Source organism: Eumetopias jubatus, unplaced genomic scaffold, assembly GCF_037043125.1.
Source record: "Eumetopias jubatus isolate StellerSeaLion01/CBP00866 unplaced genomic scaffold, mEumJub1_p1.0 scaffold_8, whole genome shotgun sequence".
Lineage (NCBI taxonomy): Eukaryota > Metazoa > Chordata > Mammalia > Carnivora > Otariidae > Eumetopias > Eumetopias jubatus.
In genome coordinates, this window is record NW_028274814.1 from 138,352,644 (window position 1) to 138,370,853 (window position 18,210).

At 45.8% G+C, this 18,210-nt stretch overlaps 1 protein-coding gene across 1 annotated transcript in view; it reads left to right on the plus strand.

The window, feature by feature from the left end:
- Positions 1-18,210, plus strand: part of ATXN10 (ataxin 10) — a 162,574-nt gene that overhangs the window by 13,701 nt on the left and 130,663 nt on the right. Inside the window, exons 2-3 of the mRNA XM_028115371.2 lie at positions 7,576-7,767; positions 12,242-12,324. Coding sequence (XP_027971172.1) covers positions 7,576-7,767; positions 12,242-12,324 — 275 coding nt within the window. The remainder of the gene's footprint in view (positions 1-7,575; positions 7,768-12,241; positions 12,325-18,210) is intronic.

The following is an 18,210-nucleotide window of genomic DNA, read 5'->3' on the forward strand; positions in this document are numbered from 1 at the left end:
CTGGCCACCTGTTTGAGCTTCTCTAGGTCACCTCCTCCAAGGGTCTTCAGTCCGACCAGGGCCTACAGTCTGTTGATGCTACTACTTTTTCTCTGTTTCTGTTGAAATTTTAAGTAGGCTCCACGCCCAACGTGGGGCTTGAACTCACAACCTTGAGATTAAGAGTCCCGTGCTCTATCGACCGAGCCAGCCAGGTGCCCCTGTTCTACTACTTCTATTTCCTGTTCCTTCTGTTCCTCAGGTTCACATTTTCTTTCTTGACCCACGTTAGATTGACGGATCGGTAATAAAAGCATTGGCTTGTTTATCCACCCTTGGTTACCTTGTCTCTTCTCTTAACTTTGCCTCAGGCTTCCCTGGGACAACTGCAGCTCTGGTTAAAGCCAGCTTGCTATGTCCTCTGTGCCTGCACCCAGGTAACTGAGCAAGGCTGGAGAAAAGCCTACAGCCATGCTCACTGGTCTCGCAGGAAGTTGACGATCCCTGTGGAATGGTGCTGATGGGTCTGTGTTTAGATTGGTCACGAGCCTGCCTTAGTGCTGCCTGGCAGTCCTCCTGTCTCTCCCTAGTCCGTTCGGTCTCCTGCTGTCCTGGTCAACCAGGTCACACCTTTCGCTTTCCTTAACTTTCCGTTGTCTCTCCCTCATCCTCACTCCTGGCTTCCTATTTCACTGAGAAGAAGGAAGCAACCAGAAGGTAATTTCCAGGACTCCCCATCACCCTCCCTCCCCAGCCACCTGTATCCTGCCCATCACCTGCCTTCCCTTCTGGGGCTGTGGATGAACGACCCTGCTCTGAATGCCACCACCCTCGGACCTGCACACTCTACTTCCCTCCCTTTTGCATGCATTGCTCCAATAATTCTACCCCCCCTTCTTAAATCATCAGTTTTACTCTTTCTGTTGGATTATTTTCATCCGATTATACATCTGTAATTTTTCCCATTGTGAGAAAATTCTCTTTCCTTGAGCTGTGATCCCATTTTTCTGCTCCCCTTTATAATGGAACTCCTGCAAAGAGTGATTTATATTTACCTACCTCAGTTTCTCATTTCTCTTGAACCCCATTCCATGTTGCTAACCAGCGGTGTTCCTCTTCAGTTCTTCGCTCCCCTAACCTACCAGCTGTATTTGATGGAGTTGCTCACATCTTTATCCTTGAAACCCTTTTGCCCGCCCTGCACGCCACCACCCTCTTCTGAATCGCCTCCCTTGTTGGCTGCTCCTCCCTGGCTCGGTCCTCAGACCTCTTTTTCCTCCCTGTGCTTACTTCACTCCCGAGTGACCTCGTCCAGTCTCGTGCTTCAGTACTCTCCATCTGCTCGTGGCTGTAACATTTTGCCCAGGCTGAGCTTTCCTTCTGAACTCCAGACTTGTGGATTCCCCTTGCCTCCTGCATGGTTCATCGTTTCTGAAAAGCACCTCCAGCCTCACCGGTCCAGCCTGCAGAGCCCCCCACCCCCTGGATACCTCCAGGCAGCCTTCTCCCTTTCAGCGAGCTGCACGGACATCTTTTGTGATGTTCCTCAGGCCACAGTTCTGGAGTCCTCCCTGGATCCCCTTTCTCAGATGGCCCTCATGACAATTTTGTCATCAGATCTCGTTGGCTCTATCTTGAGAAGATATCCAGAGTCTGATCTCTGCTTACTCTGCTGCTGCCATTCTTTTCCTAGAACAGGGTCCTAACTGCTCTGCCTCCCCTGTGGCCCGTTCATCACAGAGCAGCCAGAGGGGTCCCTCAGAATCAAGGGCACTAGAGCCCTCCGTGGCTTCCTGTCGGGATACAAGCCGAAATCCTTCCGGCCCGTGCGGTGTGGTTCCATCTTGCCTCTGACTCGGGTTACCTTTCCATTCCCTCGTCGGGCTGCCTCTCCGCGAGCCCTCCGTCTTCCCTGTGATGCACCAGATACGCCTTCGCCTTCCATCCACATCTCTCGGGAAAGGGCCTGGCGTTTCCCTCCTGCCTCTGGTTCTGTGCTCAAAGACCACTTTTCTGAATAAGGTTCTTAATGAGGCCTTATGTACAAAATCTTTCTCCGCCTGAGAATATAAAGACATTCTCCATACATTTTCTTCCAGAGCTTTATAGTGTTGGCTAGCATGTATTCCTAGATGCATCTGGAGTTCCTTTCTCTGTCTGGTTATATAGGTGAGGGTTCAGTTCTATTTTCCCCATAATGGCCTAGTGGTTGCTGCGGCACCAGAGTGGCCCAGCCCCCCACAGATCCCGTGGCCCTGCTGTCACTCGTCAGGTTGCCTTGACTGCAGTGCTGTTCCTGGACAGTCCAGCCAATGGTTTAATTTTCCACCTTGTGTGCCAGTTTCACTTTTTCTTGGCTTCTTTCACTTGGCATCGTGCATTTGCGACTCGATTCTGACGAGAGGTGAATTTTGACTGTAGTGAGGACAGTGGGAAAGAGGGAACCGTGTCATTTTTGGGGGGAGTGGGGAGAGGACCGATGTGTGTGGACTCTTTAAAGCAGGGGTGCTAGACTGGTCTGGGGGCCAGGCCAGGCCCGCCTTACGAGTGTCGGTGTCTTTTTTTTCTTAAATGCCCTGTGAGTAGGTTTTGCATTTTTAAGTGGTTGGGAAAAATAAACTTTGTGGCACATGAAAACTGCATGAACTTTAAATGTCAGTGCCCCTCAGTGGAGCTTTATCAGCCCTCAGCCATGTTTGTTCGCTCAGGTGTTGTCTGTGGCTGCCTTGTCTGTCACGGAGCAGTGACAGACGTGGGCAGGCTCTCTAGTCCCAAGTGTTTACTCCCTGGCCTTTTCTAGATAAACGATTGGTCTGTGCTACCAGGGACAGCTTGAGAGTTCCAGATGGAACAGAAGAGGGAAAGGAGAGCTTGAGGTCTACAAAGATGAATCTCAGAATTCTGCCCCAGGCAGTTTCTGGCAGGAGAAGCAAATGTTTTTATTTTCTGTTTTATTTTGTGCAGTCCAGCCTGGTCAGATCAGTAAGCAGGGTGGTGGGGGGAGGGGGGGTTGTGGTTTTAAATAACAACCAGTGATTCTTTTTTTTTTTTCTGCTGCAAGATTTTATTATTATGTTTAGTCTACAAATTTGATCTTTTAAGAAAAATTCACAAAATACTCAGTTGAAACCACATTTCTGGTTCATCAGATTTCAAATATATTTTACTGTGCTGAACAATATATTCTTTTTTTTTAATATTTTATTTATTTGAGAGAGAGAGAGTGAGAGAGAGAGCATGAGAGGAGAGAGGGTCAGAGGGAGAAGCAGAGTCCCCACTGAGCAGGGAGCCCGATGCGGGACTCGATCCCGGGACTTCAGGGTCATGACCTGAGCCGAAGGCAGTCGCTTAACCAACTGAGCCACTCAGGCGCCCTGAACAATATATTCTAATGCTGTCTAAAACACAGCCAAATTATTTGTCCTTATTCATTTATACACATTCTGTAATTTTTTGAAAACCAAGATTAAGGTAAAAAATATCAACAAAACAACCAGTGATTCTTATTTTAATCTTGGAACTTGGGTGCAAGGTATTAGAATCCATCTTTTCTCAAGCAGGGAAGTCTCAGCAGGGCAGGGCAGTGATGAGCCTTTGGTTTCCTTTTCAGCAGGAGGTCCAGCCTGACGGATGACTGACTGGAAAAATGTGTGTGCACATCGGGCCGCGGGCCTATCTAATCTCTGACATACGGTCATGGGGAGTTTTCTTTAATTTTATTCAGACTGGACTTGCCAAGATTAAACCTACAGATCTGTTCAAACTTGAAGGAAATGAAATTCTACCTTTTGTAGAATTCAAAGGCTTTTTTTTTTGTTCTGTAATGTAACATTTCATTTGTACCGTTGTCTTCGGGGTATGCATTCCTATCTAATAGGAATGTCTAACAGTTGAATTTTAATTGTCCTCCTAAGTACTTTCTGCCTTCTGTGAATAAAGTAACTAAGCTTTTTAAAGTCTGTGAATATTTTATGTTAGTTTGGTTAAAGCAGAAGTGACAGCAATTATGATTATTAATAGTAACATTTGTAATATGGAACCATTGGTCTTTACTGTTCCACTGTCATTAATCATTTCACGTATTTAACCGCATTGTCTTGACTGGGAACTTAGAACTTGAAGACAGAGTACATTAGGGCTATTTGGATCTGTTATACCAAATAGCTTTCTTTCAAGGCTGTTGGGGAACACAGAAGTATATACAAGACTGTTAGATGCTTTCCTAGTTCTTTTTTTTTTTTTAAGATTTTTATTTGAGAGAGAGAGAATGAGAGAGAGAGAAAGCACATGAGATGGGGGGAGTGTCAGAGGGAGAAGCAGACTCCCTGCCGAGCAGGGAGCCCGATGCGGGACTCGGTCCCGGGGCTCCGGGATCATGACCTGAGCCGAAGGCAGTGGCTTAACCAACTGAGCCACCCAGGCGCCCCGATGCTTTCCTAGTTCTTACTGGTAGCGAGTGAAAGCTCTTTCTGCATCTGGTGAAGGTTGTTCATGTATTATACACAAAGATGGTGAGTCAAGTCTATAAGCATTTATTGTATCACTCTCAAGGAAAGGGTTTTTTCTACGCTTTCTAGGGGAGCCAGACATCTAACAAATAGTCTTCGCTATTGGGAAATTTAAAATATGGTCGGTCGGGTTACATTCCCCCCTTTAAGCTCATCCATTGTGTCACCTGTGGAGAAGGAGAGATTAGATGTTTGTTAAGTATCAGTCATAAGATATCTACATTTTACTGAAAACATGACCTTCTTTCGAGGATAAAGGAGATGTGCAGGCCAGGATGTATGGATTCCCTGACGGGCGTGGAAGAGGCGAACGGATACCCCGATTGTTCTCTATCTCCAGCTGCTGCCACCCCATGCACTAATTCCCCTGCTCACCTTGGCTGGTGCCCGGCTCAGGGTACCCGCTCAGTTTGCACCTGTGAGGCAGGCAGATGCCACCGAGCGTGCGAAATGTCTCATCACTGTTACCAGTTTGAATAAATACAATTAGTGAATGCCAGATCTGGGCCCTAGAGATACAGAAAAAAATAGGATGGGCTGTTTTCCCATGATTTATGGGCCAGTGGGGGAGCTGGGCTGGAGAAGTGAGTCTAATCTAATGTGGGTAGGTGTTAGTCCAGTCTTATGGATGGAGTTCAGTGGGACGTCGAGGTGGGAGCTGGTCTGCCTGGAGTAGCGGGGGAGTTTCTCCAGGGCTGGGAGTTTTCAAAAGGCCTCAATAAAGAGATGCAGGATTTTGCAGGCAGAGAATTGGGTGGGGGTTGTGTGGAAGGTGCATTCTGGGGGAGGGTGTACGTTTAAGCAGAGAGGTTTGCAAGTGTCTGGTGTTTTCAGGAATCCATGGGTGTGCAGCCTGGGGAGAGCAAATGACAGCGATCACCATCCCGAATTGTTTTCTCTTCACACCGCAAACATGAGTTGCCGTGTGCCGAATAAGGGCTACCATGATGATTCTCTGGCAGCTATTAATAGTTATTTTGACTTTAGGAAGATGACGATTGGCCTTAGCTCAGTTAAACATTTTTCTTTTGATTAAAAGTGTAACAAAGGAGAAAGGCTTTGTGCGTACGTGACAAATTAGTCATGCAGCATTGGGAATTATTCATAGGATAGTTCGGGAACTTACTAATTGTTCCATGCTTGGACTATCAGTTCTCCAATTTACCCAAGAACAGTGCTTTTTTTTCCCATCTTGCTTTATCGTCTACCACAGTTTTGAGTCCAAGGCTTTTGATGTTTTCGATACCAGTATTGAGTACAACAGATGTTAAGGTTTCAAAGAGCTGCTTCTGGGAAGACCATTCATGGTAGCAAGGTGGTGCCCGCATGAGGGTAGCTTGCAAAGGCCTGGTGGGCAGAGGTCATGTCGGCTTCTTCATCACAAGTGAGATGATGCTATCTCAGGAGGAGAAAGAGGCATTATTGCAGATGATTCAAGGGGTCGCACTCCTTTTATTTGACCATAACATTAAATAATAGATGCCGTCAAAACTTTGTGCATTGGGGGCAGATAATGAGGTTCGTTTATTGTTGTAGAAATCCTGATCACGCTTGGCATCCATCCACATGTTTTAAACTCTTGGGTGTTTTCTTAGCGTGTTAACATCTGCGCTATATTTAGTACTCCTTAAAGATGTCTCGAGAGCGTGCGTGAATTTTCTTTATGGCAAATCGTCACTGAAAAGGGCTTATGTGTGTAATTGTTTCCTACAGTCACTGAGACAGGGTAAGTACTGTACCCTTGGGCTTCCACGGTTTTATTTGATTACTCAGTCACTGATAAATAATGTGATTTACGTCCTCTCTCCGTGAGCTGAAAACGTGCCAGTTGCAGTACAAGGACTCGGGGTCCTGAAGCTCAAGGAGGGGCATGTCCCTGGGCCCTGCGCAGGGAAGAGATGTGTGGAGGGGCTCCGGCAGCACCTGAGCGGGCACAGTGACTTGGGTGGTCCGGTGTCAGTGTTCTGTAGGAACTAGCAGCCCCCCGGTGACCTGGCGCGGTGGGAGGAAGGGGAGGGGTGCTGGGATTGGGCCACGACCATTCATACGGTCGGTGCGAATCTTCGAGAATCTCTCCAGTTGTCCAGCGCAGCAGTTTTTCTTCTGACCTTAAAACAGATGGCTGTTTCTTCAGGAGATTCATGGAATGAGGAAGTTGGCTTGCATTTTGGAGCCATGTTGCACAAAAAATTCTTACCTTCATAGCTCTGTAACGATAGTCAGTGCAGACCGTGCTTCCGGGATGCGAGGCATGGGGGAACTGAGATGCCCAGAGGGACCAGCCACAGGTTCATATTTCTCCCCTGGGCATGCACTCTAGGTGGAAGGGTGCCCTCGCTCGCTTGCTCACTGCTTGCTTGCCCTGTCCCCTGCTCTCCCCCTCTCTCCCCCTCATCACTATCTCTGTTTCTCTATGTGTGTTTCTCCCTGTTTATCTCCCTCCTTCCTCCCTTTCCTCCCTGTCTCCCTCCCTCCGTCCTTCTTTCTCTCTCTCTCTCCTTCTCATCTGTGCAGTGGAACATATACACAAGCTCCGTGCATGTGTTGCTGGATTCTCTGTATCTAGAGAATGGACGGCGGGTTGGCCTCCCAGACAGTTTCATGAATAGTGTTTCTCGTAATTGTACTTTAGTACATGTTGGGCGGTAGCAGACACAGTCATATTCTCTTTCTAGAACAGAGACTGTACATAATCTGTTTTGATTAAGGACAGATCCATAAGCATAGACCCTCCCCTGAGACTGGTATTTGGGTTGTCACAGGGGGTGGGAATACCAAGTCAGACTGCTTCTATTGGAAATGGGCCTCTGCCCGTTATTAACCCAGTGATATGGGCAAGTTACTTAAATTCCCCTCGATTTCACTTGTCTTTAAATAACACATGAAAAGGTTGGTAAGAACGGTGCCTGACTAAGCGCTCCGGGTATGTAGCTCTTCGATTTTGTGTTGTAAGTAAAGGAGTGAGAACAGACAGGTCTAGCCCACCTCCCCACAGAAATAAGTGTAAGCAGTATTCTGAATAGGACATTTGGAAATTAGATTTTTTTCCCTCTGGTTTGTAACAGTTTTATCCTTTTTTTTTTCCCAGAGAAACCGCACCCAGGACTATCTTCCAAAGAGTCCTGGACATCTTGAAGAAATCTTCCCATGCTGTTGAGCTGGCCTGCAGAGATCCATCCCAGGTGGAGCATCTGGCCTCCAGCCTGCAGCTAATAACAGAATGCTTCAGGTGTCTTCGAAATGCTTGTATTGAGTGTTCCGTGAACCAGAATTCCATCAGGTAGTGTTCTTTGCGGTGACATACGTACCTTTGATTGTATTTCCTTGCGTATGTGCATGCTGGTCTGCTGTATAGGTTTATCGGTGAGAAATAGTTTTGGCATCATGGTATTATTACCCAGCGGTAACCACAAGGCTAGGATTACATCTCCAGTGGACAAATGCTCTGCAGTCTTGCCACTGGACACTTGTAGGCGAGCATATAAATGATATGACATATAATAGAGTGTTTTTAACATTAAGGGTTATTTTGGTTTCTTCTCTTTCTAATATGTTTTGAAGTATTTGGTTATAGACATATAGCATGGTGATTTTAACTTAATTTTGATTACCCGATCCTAGATTCTGCCTTTCTAAAGGCATACACAGTTCTGGACCTCACTTTTCTTAGTTGTAAATGTTTTAATTAGTTTTAGTGTTTTAATTAGTTAGCCTTGTGTTTAAACACTTTGAACAAGGAACGCGTCTTACAGCTCTCTAAGACGACCTGTTTTAAAACTTCCTTAGATCGTGCAGTTGCAAGCTCTCCTTCTACCTGTTTTATAAGGCTCATGTTTCTGAAAGGAGGAAAGAAGATAAACGAGAGAATTATTAGGTGCCGTTTTTGTTCTTTTGCCTGTTACTCTCTCCTCCCAGAACTGAGCACCTTTCTTCTTTGATTTAATGGAATCTGCTTTTTATTACAAATTTTTACTCGAGATGAAGTCAGAAGCCACAAAGAGCACGCTCCCCTTTCTTTCTTGGACTTGAATGTAGATGGAGCCTCCAGGCCTCTCTGTCACTGCTGTGGTGGGTGAAGCTGGGCTGGTCCAGAAGCCACTGGAGGGACCCCCTTTGCTGCCTAGACGGTCTTATACCTGAGGCTTTGATGTGATGAATGAGATTTTTAAGATCAAAGGAGAGTGGGGATAAATGCCAGGGTTGTTTAATTTCAATACTAAGCAGACCCTGCTGTCCATTTGCAGGTAAATGCAGAGAAACATTAATAATGTTGTTAATCATAGTTAGCATTTTAAAACATAACTAGTTATGTGCTCGAAATGAAGCCAGGGGCGGAGGCTAGTTTTTTTCGTCCCTTTCCCGACAGGGGATCCCCTCCGGTGTGATGGGGGAGGGAGAGGAGAGCCTTAGAACAGAAACTCTTGACTGCGGGCTGGCAAACGTGCCCTTGTGCCTTGCCAGCCTCGCAGAGAAGGAAGCGAGCGTTCGGTGGGCCTGCCCTCCACACGAGGCTTTGTTCCCAGGGCTTAACTGCAGTGTCTTGTTTTATTTCTAGAACAAACCCAAGAAATAGCATGCTACTGTTTTTCCACTTTCACAAAAGAAGAAAGTGTGACTCGGGCTAAGGAACTTATCTGACAGTCCCTCACTCTATGAACGGTAGACTAGCCAGGGAATGCTCTCGGTGACTCCCAAGCTCAGCTCAGAATCGCTCGTCATAACTGCCCTGACACACCTGCTGACCCTGTTGTGGGTGACTGCTCCATCCCTTGAACGGCCACGGGACCCTGAACTGGGGCCTCGACCTTCCTGAGTACTGGTTGGTCTTCGCCTCTGGAAGTCAGGGCAAGCAGTATCTCCCACCCAGGGCTGTTGGGCGTTTTAAATGAGATTACTTATGCAAATTGCCTCCTGTGCCGTGCCCACGGTCTGCTCAGTAACTGTGTTTCTGCCCCTCGGGAACGCTAGTGCAATAAAAGTGTATGATAATACAACTTTCTTAGCAATTAATCTTTATTTTCTATTTCTGAGTGTACAAGTGATATGCAAACTATAAAAATTCAAACATTGCAAGAAAAATACTGTGGCAGATGAAATATCAGCTGTCTTCTGGCAGGGCCATCTTCTGGGGGGCAGGCACTGAGCCACTGTTCCTACCAGTCTTACAAGTAAAGAACAAAGGAGCAGTGGCTCTCTCTGACCGTCTGGCCTTGGGGAAGGCTGAGAGGGCCTACCCGTGTCCGCACCACCCCTGACCCTGTTGTTCTTTAAGGAGTGAATGTCTTGGCTTAATTCTGATTCGAGTGGAGAAGTGAAGGTAGGGAGCTGTTTCGGTTGCTGCTATAACAAATCGCTGCAGACATAGTGGCTTGCTCAAACAACAGGTTTATTATCTTACTGTTCTGAGTCAGAAGTCCAGAATCAGCTTCACTGACCTCAAGTGAGAGACCCAGTAAGGCTGGTAGTAGAGATTCTCTCTCTCTAGCAGAGAATCCATTCCCTTGTTTTTCTACCTTCTAGAGGCTGCCTGTATCCCTTGTTCACGGCTCCATCTTCAAAGCAACACCAGAGTGTCTTCCAGTGACTCTTTGTGTCTCCCACCCTCCTGCATCCCCCTGCTAAGGACTCTTAGGATTACATGATGCCCATCCAGATAATCTAGGATGATCTCCCCATTGCAAAAACCATTAATTTAATCATATCTAAAAAGTCTCTTCTGATATTTCTGACCAGTTTTGATTCTTCAGCAGCAGCTGGGTGTCCAGCAGTTCAGTTCTGTTCTGACACCACCTGCCTGGGGTCAGTGGCATCAGATCCCATAACTTAAAGGACTCGGTCCCGTAAGACGGCCCCACTTCAGATGCGAACCGGTTGCCCAAGCTACATTTCTGCCTAGGTGATGCCATTGTTCTCCCCACCACAGTCCATCCCCGTGGCCCCTAAAGATTCCGTGTGTGGAATGCATTCATCCCTTCCTGAGGCCCCACATTTTTTACCCTGACAGCATCAACTCGAGTCCAGAATCTCATCAGCTAAAAGTCCCAAATCTCATTATGCAGTCATGTAAATTACTTATGGGTCAGACTCTGGATGTGTGCATCCTGGGGTAGAATTCCACTTTATCGGTGCGCCTGTGAAACCGGACCAGTTACCTGCTCCCCAAATGCAGTTTGGGGGCAGGCCTAGGATAACCATTTTGGACATTATCCTTTGAAAGAGGAGAAAATAGAAGCAAAAGAGGAATCACTGATCCCAAGCAAAGCAATGTCAGCTAGGTTTCAAGGTCTGGGAACAATCGTCTGGGGCTTGAGGCTGTGCTCTTGGCCCTGCCCTCAGAGTCACCCTTCTTTTTTCCCGAAGGGAGCATGTGTTTGCACCTGAGTCATTCCATCAGTCTACTTCCTGCCTATAGAATTTTGGGAGTCTGACACTTTTTTTTTCTTTTTTTAAATTTCATCCTTTCTCTGTGCATTTTGTCCAAGTTGGCAGAGTTTCTCCTGGTAAAACATTTTCAACAACGCTGTGGCTCTCACATGTATGTCATGGGGATTCCCACGATTAGACAAAAGGGTCCTGCACAGAGCTTTCCTGGATAACCCCATCTCCATTCCTGGGTTCTGCCGAGATGACAGAGGGGAATGAGTCCCACCGTCATCTGTTCAAAGAGCCCCTCCTGCCCTGGGACTGAACACTCTGACCTTTTGATCCTTCCTAGGCGTGAGCAAAAGGTTGTCCTCCTGGCCCCTTGACTTTCTCTGCAGAGCACGCTTTCTTGCCAGGGACTATCCCAGTTTTAGCATCTTTTGCCATCTGGCTAGACTGAGAATTTCCCGAAGCAAGACCTGGTTCTCTCTTCATCTCCTCTCTCTCTCCCCTTGGCCTTTTATTAGATGCAACAGGAAGCAGTCAGCTGACACCTTCAGCATGGGGCTTGGAAATGTGCTCAGCTCAATATCCAAGTTCATCATTTTGCTGAGCTTCTGCCCCTGTGGGTAAAGGGCCCCCTTTCCCCAGTTTCTAGGGATAGGTTCCTCACTTCCTTCTGAGCCCTCACTGGCCTTGCCTTTGGCGTCCACGTGCCCACCAGCAGCCCGTGAAGGCGTCTGAGCGTTTCCGATGCTGCTCACTGTTCTTCTGGCCCCTGCCCACCGCCAGCTTCCCGAGCCGCTCCCACATGTTCAGATGTTTATCTGCAGCAGCATTGCTACTTCTGCTACCCCAAATCTGGATTACTTTCCTCCTGCTGCTGTGACGAATTACCAAATGCTCCGTGGCTTAAAACAACACAGATCTGTTATCTTTTGCTTCAGGAATTCAGAAGGCTAGAATGGGTCACCGTGGCTGAGTTCCCTGTGGAGGCTTTCGGGGAAAATCCATTTCCTGGCCTTTTCTAGAAGCTTCTGGAAGCCTCTTGCACTCCTGGGCTCATGGCCCCTTCCCCAACTCTGACACCCTCTTGTATTCCTCCTTTAAGGACCCTTGTGACCCCATTGGGCCCACTGGCTAATCCAGGCTGATCTTTCCATCTCAAGATCCTGAATCTGCTCACAACCCTGAGGTCCGCTTTGCCTTGGGAGGTAACACATTCGCAGGTTTTGAGATTATGATGCGGACAGCTCGAGGGGCCACGATTCTGTTTACCACAGACGCCGTGAGCCAGTAGTTGCAGCTCCATTCCCTGGATCATCGTTTGAAATGCAGCCTCAAGAAAATTAATGGGTCTGACTTTGTCTTTTTAAAAAACTCTTTTATAGGAACTTGGATACAATTGGCGTCGCTGTTGATCTGATTCTTCTTTTTCGTGAACTGCGGGTTGAACAGGAATCCCTGTTGACAGGTACTGTGATTCATGGGTTATTTGTACCTTTGAAAAGGATTTAAAAACCACAACTTTGAGTTAAAGCAAATGTTTTGTATTTCATGATACAGAGAAACTTATTTAGTGATGTTAGCGAATTAGCATAAGAGAAAGTTGCCACAACTTCCTTTCCTCGCTCTGTTGTGGGCTGAGTTACACCCCCCGACTCTCCCCTAAATCCATATGGTGGAGCCCCAGCTCCTACTACTTCAAAATGTGACTGGATTTGGAGACCGGGCCATTCAAGAGATCAGTAAGGTAAAATGGAGTCCTACAGGTGGGCCTTAGTCCATTATGGCTGGTGTCCTTATAAGAAGAGGACACAGACACAGAGGGACAGCCAGACGAGGACACAGCGAGAGGACCACCGTCTGCGAGCCCAGGAGAGGGGCTCAGAAGGAGCCAGCCCTGCCCACCACTTGATCTTGGACTTCTACCCTCCAAGTCTGAGAAAATAAATTCCCATTGTTTAAGCCGAGCAGTCTGTGGTGCTTTGTTAGGGCAGCCCTTGGAAAGTAATACAGCGTCTCTGTATTACTCGTGTGGATGTGGCATGCCTGTTCTCGGTGCTGGGTGTGATCCCAACGGTGAGCAAGAGCAGACAGAAGAGTCTTTGCCTCTGTGTGTTTACAATGCAGTGAGAAGAGTCCGCACTAAATATAAGCGAAGTATATGGCGTGACCAAGAGGGAAGGAAGCTCTGATTGTTCATAGCTGTTGATAAGGGATTAAGAGAAAAATCAGGCCTCTTAATTTGAAGACCAGGAAGCTGTTCTACACTTTTTGGTGAATGTTTTTGGTTCTTAAACTATTAGCATCCATACTTGTCCTTTGGACAGGGGTTATTATCGTGATACCGTAAGAGTCAGCACTTTAACATACGACCTCTTTATCCAAGGACTTGAAACACTTATGGGCAAACCCAAATCATTTAATAATTAAATCTTTTTATTTATTTGTTCATTTATTTTTTAAATAAGAAAATCTTAATGTAAATGTCCCATTTTATAAGACGATGTACTAGATGGTCGGTTAGAAGAATTCTTTTTAATAATAATCCAACAAATGCTTCCTCTAAAGGAGAAATCTGCAGCTGTTTGTAAAATCTGATCTGATTTACAAACTGATTTCCGTGTAGCTCTCAGTGCCTTCACTGACTCTAAACAGTGAGGCCTGCTTCCCTCACGTTGATATACCTCCTCCTGTTGGAAGGCAGGTTAGGGAACTCGAGGTAGCAGCCTCTTCACAGGTGGAGAAACAGAGGCACAGAGCACGGTGGCTACATGCTGTCAGAGGTGCTGCCTGCTTGGTTTAGTCTCCTTCTATTCTGTGATTCCTTCGTGTTCTCATGTAAAACTCCTTTGTTAAAATTCCTGCATCTTTCTGCTTGATTTAGAGTTCTTCCGTTGGGAAACTGTAATTGTCTCTTGAATTAATTACATCATCTTCGACTCTGCACACAAAGTGTTTGCTCTGCCTTTTTTTGGACAGCGGTAATTTCTCAGGTATTGTCAAGAAATTGATAGGGTGTAGGGTTTAGTGGGAGAGTGTTTTTAAGATGTTAGACATTTAAAGATCTTCTTGTAGCTCCATTTTATGATATAGCAGAAGTCTCCGTGCTCAAATTGGGGGATGAAAAATCAGCAGTAAAATCCAGATTTCCCTCTGTCACATGGAAAAGCCGCTATTTTTGAAGTCCGTGTGTGGTATGGTAATTCAGAAAGAGTTCAGAACGTACTGCATTTTATAATTACTGAAAAATACTGATGTAGTGGATAGTGTGTTACTGGCAGTGCCAAAGCGCCGTGGTGGGCAGAAGAGGGTTTCCCTGGTGATGATGTATTCCTAAATAAGACACCCGAGAGGAAGCACCGCATGGGGTACTGTGATTAAAGAGCCACCAGAGCGAGGCAGCCCTTCCTTGGCGCGGTGAACCTCATCCCCGCACACCCACTGAGCGCCGCGTCTCCTGAAATTACCCCTCCCTCTGCTTCCCGTCCTTCCGTCAGCACATTATGTGCCCTCCTGCCTTCCCTGGACTCCCTGGGCTGCTCTGCTCCATCCCGGATCAGCCACAAAAGACTTAGAGTGTGGTGTTTATGTGATAAAACACGGTTTCACGGGATCGATGTTCTCTTCACTGAAGCAAGTCCGTGATCTAACAAAAAACCTAAAGGAGCCGATTTCTGACACTTTTTACGACCCAGTTTGTCACTGATGGAGAAATTGGTTGTGTGGTTGGTGGCCCGGCTTTTCACCAGCTAGAGGGCATGTATTCATACACCTGTGTTGTGTTGTGTTGTGTTGTGTTGTGTTGTGTTGGTGTGTCAGAGTGGTTTACAGTTTTGGCAGCTGCGGTTGTATTTAATTAAGGAATATATTTCTTACTGACATGACATTCACGCAGCGTACAAGTAGCTACTTTAAAGTGAACAACCGAGTGGCCTTGAGAGTGTTCACAATGTTGTGCAACCACCACATCTAATTGCAAATATTTCCATGGTTCCGAGAGGAAACCCTCTACCCACTGAGCAGCTGCTTTCCATTTTCCCTCCCCTGCATTCTGTCTCTATGGATTTACCAGTTCTGGATTTCTCATGTAAGTGGCATCGGAGAATTATGGGACCTGTTTGTCTGGCTTCTTTAAGGAAGCAGAATGTGTTTCCGAGTGTACATATGTTGTAGCAGGTATCAATACTTCGTTTGTTTAGATGACTGAATAATACTCTGTTGTGTGCACGTACCACATTTTGTGTATCCGTTCACTCATTGGTGGCCATTTGGGTTGTTTCCACCATTTGGGTTGTTTCCACCATTTGGCTGTGGTGCCACTGTTTGGCCATTTAGAACAGTGCTGCTCTGAACATGCCTGTATACATATTTATTGGAGCCCCAGTTTTCTGTTCTTTTGGGTATATACCTAGCAGTAGAATTGCCGGGTCAATTTCCTATTTAAATTGTTAAGGAACTGCCAGACTTTTCTTAGCATCTGAACTACTTTACATTTTTACCAACAACGTATAGTATTCCAGTTTCTCCACATCCTTGCCGGTGTTTATTTTCCTTTTTTGGGGTTTATAGTCATCCTGATGGTTGTGGAGTAGTGTCTCATTGTGGTTTTGATTTGTGTTTTCCTCATGATTAATGATACTGAACATCTTATGTGCTTGTTTTGGCCATTTGTAAATCTTCTTTGGGGAAATGTCTCGTCAAGTTCTTTGCCCAGTTTTTAATTGGGCTGTTTGCCTTTTTGTGGTTGAGTTTTGTTTTTTTTTTTAAGAATTATTTATTTATTTTGGAGAGAATGAGTGTGTGCAAGCAGGGGGAGGGGCAAAGGAAGAGGGGAAGCAGACTCCCTGCTGAGCTGGACTCTGGGCTCCATCCCAGGATGCTGAGATCATGACCTGAGCTGGAAGCAGATGTTTCACTGACTGGGCCACCCAGGCGCCCCTGTTGTTGAGTTTTAAGAGTTATTTCTATATTGTGTATACTAGCATTTAGGTGGAATCTATAGATCCACTTGGGGAGACTTGCCTTCTTAATGATACAGAGTCTTCCAGTCCATGAACATGGGCCATCTCTCCCCTGATGTAGGTCTTTACTTTCCACTTGTGTCAGCTTTACATAGATGACGTGTGTTTGTAGGCAGAGTTGGATGGATATTACTGAGGCAAGGAGGCAAATGGAAGTTAAATAGTGTTTTTCACTTTTTTCTTGAAAAGGGCGGTCCACAATGTTCCTGAATTTGTTTGGAATTCCACAGTGAAATTTGGATTCTACAATGAAACTTAAAAAAATTTTATAGTATGTTCGTTCAAGCCTAATACAAGCCTTCTAAAAGTATTCTGGTTCTTAATAAAGTGCCCGTGCTGTGTTGTGACTATTTCTCTGTGAGAACCTTATTCTTGGGGGATTTTTAGCAGTGTATCTGTGCCAACGTTTTGTTACCACTCTTCAGGTAAAAACTGTAATTACATTGTCAAAGTAATATTTAGAGTATTATTTTCAGAGAATAATTGCAGTGGTGTGACAGATATATTATGCTCATCAAATTTTATGTAAACACAAGCATGAGTTATTTTAATTGAATTATTGGTGTTGTTTTTGGCCTTTATTCGTTTTTAATCTAAAAATAATGTTGAGACTTTTGAGGGGCTTTGTAACATTTGCAGTATTTACACAGATCACTTGATAAGCTGTTTGGTAAAAGTAAACTGTCATTAGTACTTGTTTGGAGTTTTCTTTTCTTGCTGCTGGGACATCTTTAAACTTTTTCCTTCCTGGAATTGCATTCTGATTCAGAGTGCTAATTTTTAGTTGCCCGAATCATTGTTAGGTCACTTGGCTTTCAGACCAACTTACATTGTTGGCTTGTGTGTGTGTGTGTGTGTGTGTGTGTGTGTGTGTGTGTGTGTTAAATTAAATTCTACAAGGATTTGAGTGTTAATATTCTAAACTATTCAGCAAAAATATAAATTGTCATTTTAAATTGTGACTTAAGATTAAAAATGGGAATATAACTTTTCATTATAAACAATTTCTATAATTTCATTGTAATTTTTAAAAACTCAGAAAAGGGGAAAGAAAAATAGTTATCATGTATGTGCAGGCTGCTTTAGACAAACACTTGCCTGTTTTAGTCCTTTGTCAGTATTTGTGTGCATGGGAATGAGTGTGTGCCTGCAGTTTTGTATCTTGCTTCTTTTAGATTGTAATGGTAATTCAGTTTTGAAGTTCTTGGTTCATCATTTTCTTGTCTTTGTATTTCTTAGTATTCTTATCTCAGTGTTTCCGTATTTGGCCACAATTCCAGAACTCTCTGAGCCTGTGATTGCTGAGTTACTGTGAGCAAGTGATGCGCACAGGCACATCACCTATCTCTTCCTTCTTAATCTTTACAACTCCTCTGCCTCTGAGGTATCAGGGGTGCAGCCCGTTCTGTGCTCGGCCAGGGGTTAGCAGGGGTTAGGCGATAGGCCCGGAAGGGAAGGCCAGATCCCGGGAGAGTTTTGAGGATGGAGGGCTGGAGCTCTGGGGCTGCACCAGGAGGCCCACCCCTCTTCCAGCAAAGCAGAGGTCTAGCAAGTTTAAAAACTTCAGAAGTGTCCTGCTCTTAAAATTGCCTTGTGGTTGCTGCCCCATGGGGATCCTTTCATGGAGCAGAATCTTCCATTTCAACTCCTTCTCCTATAACTTTTTACCTTCCTTGATCGGCCTGGATTCCTGCCGGGGGGAAGAGCCACCTCTGGTTTTTGCCAGCCCTGCTGCTTTTGCCCAAAGGCAAGTGAGGTGATCCCTAGAGCTTTGTGTAAAAGGGCTGGCATATTAATGCCTAGCTCCTAAGGTTGTCGTGGTGGGGGTTAGATGAGGTAACACGGTTAGAACACATTGTCTAGCACCTAGTAAATTCTCAGCAAGTGTTAGGTACTTTTATTACTCCTGCGTCTTTGCCTCATCGCTCGCTTCTTGATGCTGTACTCATGTGGGTATTTGGTTCCCCAGAAGTGTCTTGGTCTCTTTCCACTCGGGATCTCATCACATGCCATTGCGCCTCATGGGCTGCCCTGGCCCCGATGTGAACCACTTCAAAATCAGTGAGCAAACAGTAGGGTGCGGGTGTGGACACCTCAGCATGCATGCCAGGCATAGGTGGGGCATGGCCCTGGGAGGCTGAGGCTCAGTCAGGCAGTGGCCTTTTAGGTATGGGGTGTGTCCTGAGGAAGGGGCTGGGACAGGGGTGGGCCTGCAGGGGTTCATGGTCGTGTCTGGTTACCACAAAGCACAGAAGTATTTTAAATATTTCACCAATGAGCCTTGCTCTACCCATGGGAACTGTACGAATGTTAGCTGGCTTCTTTCAGCGCAC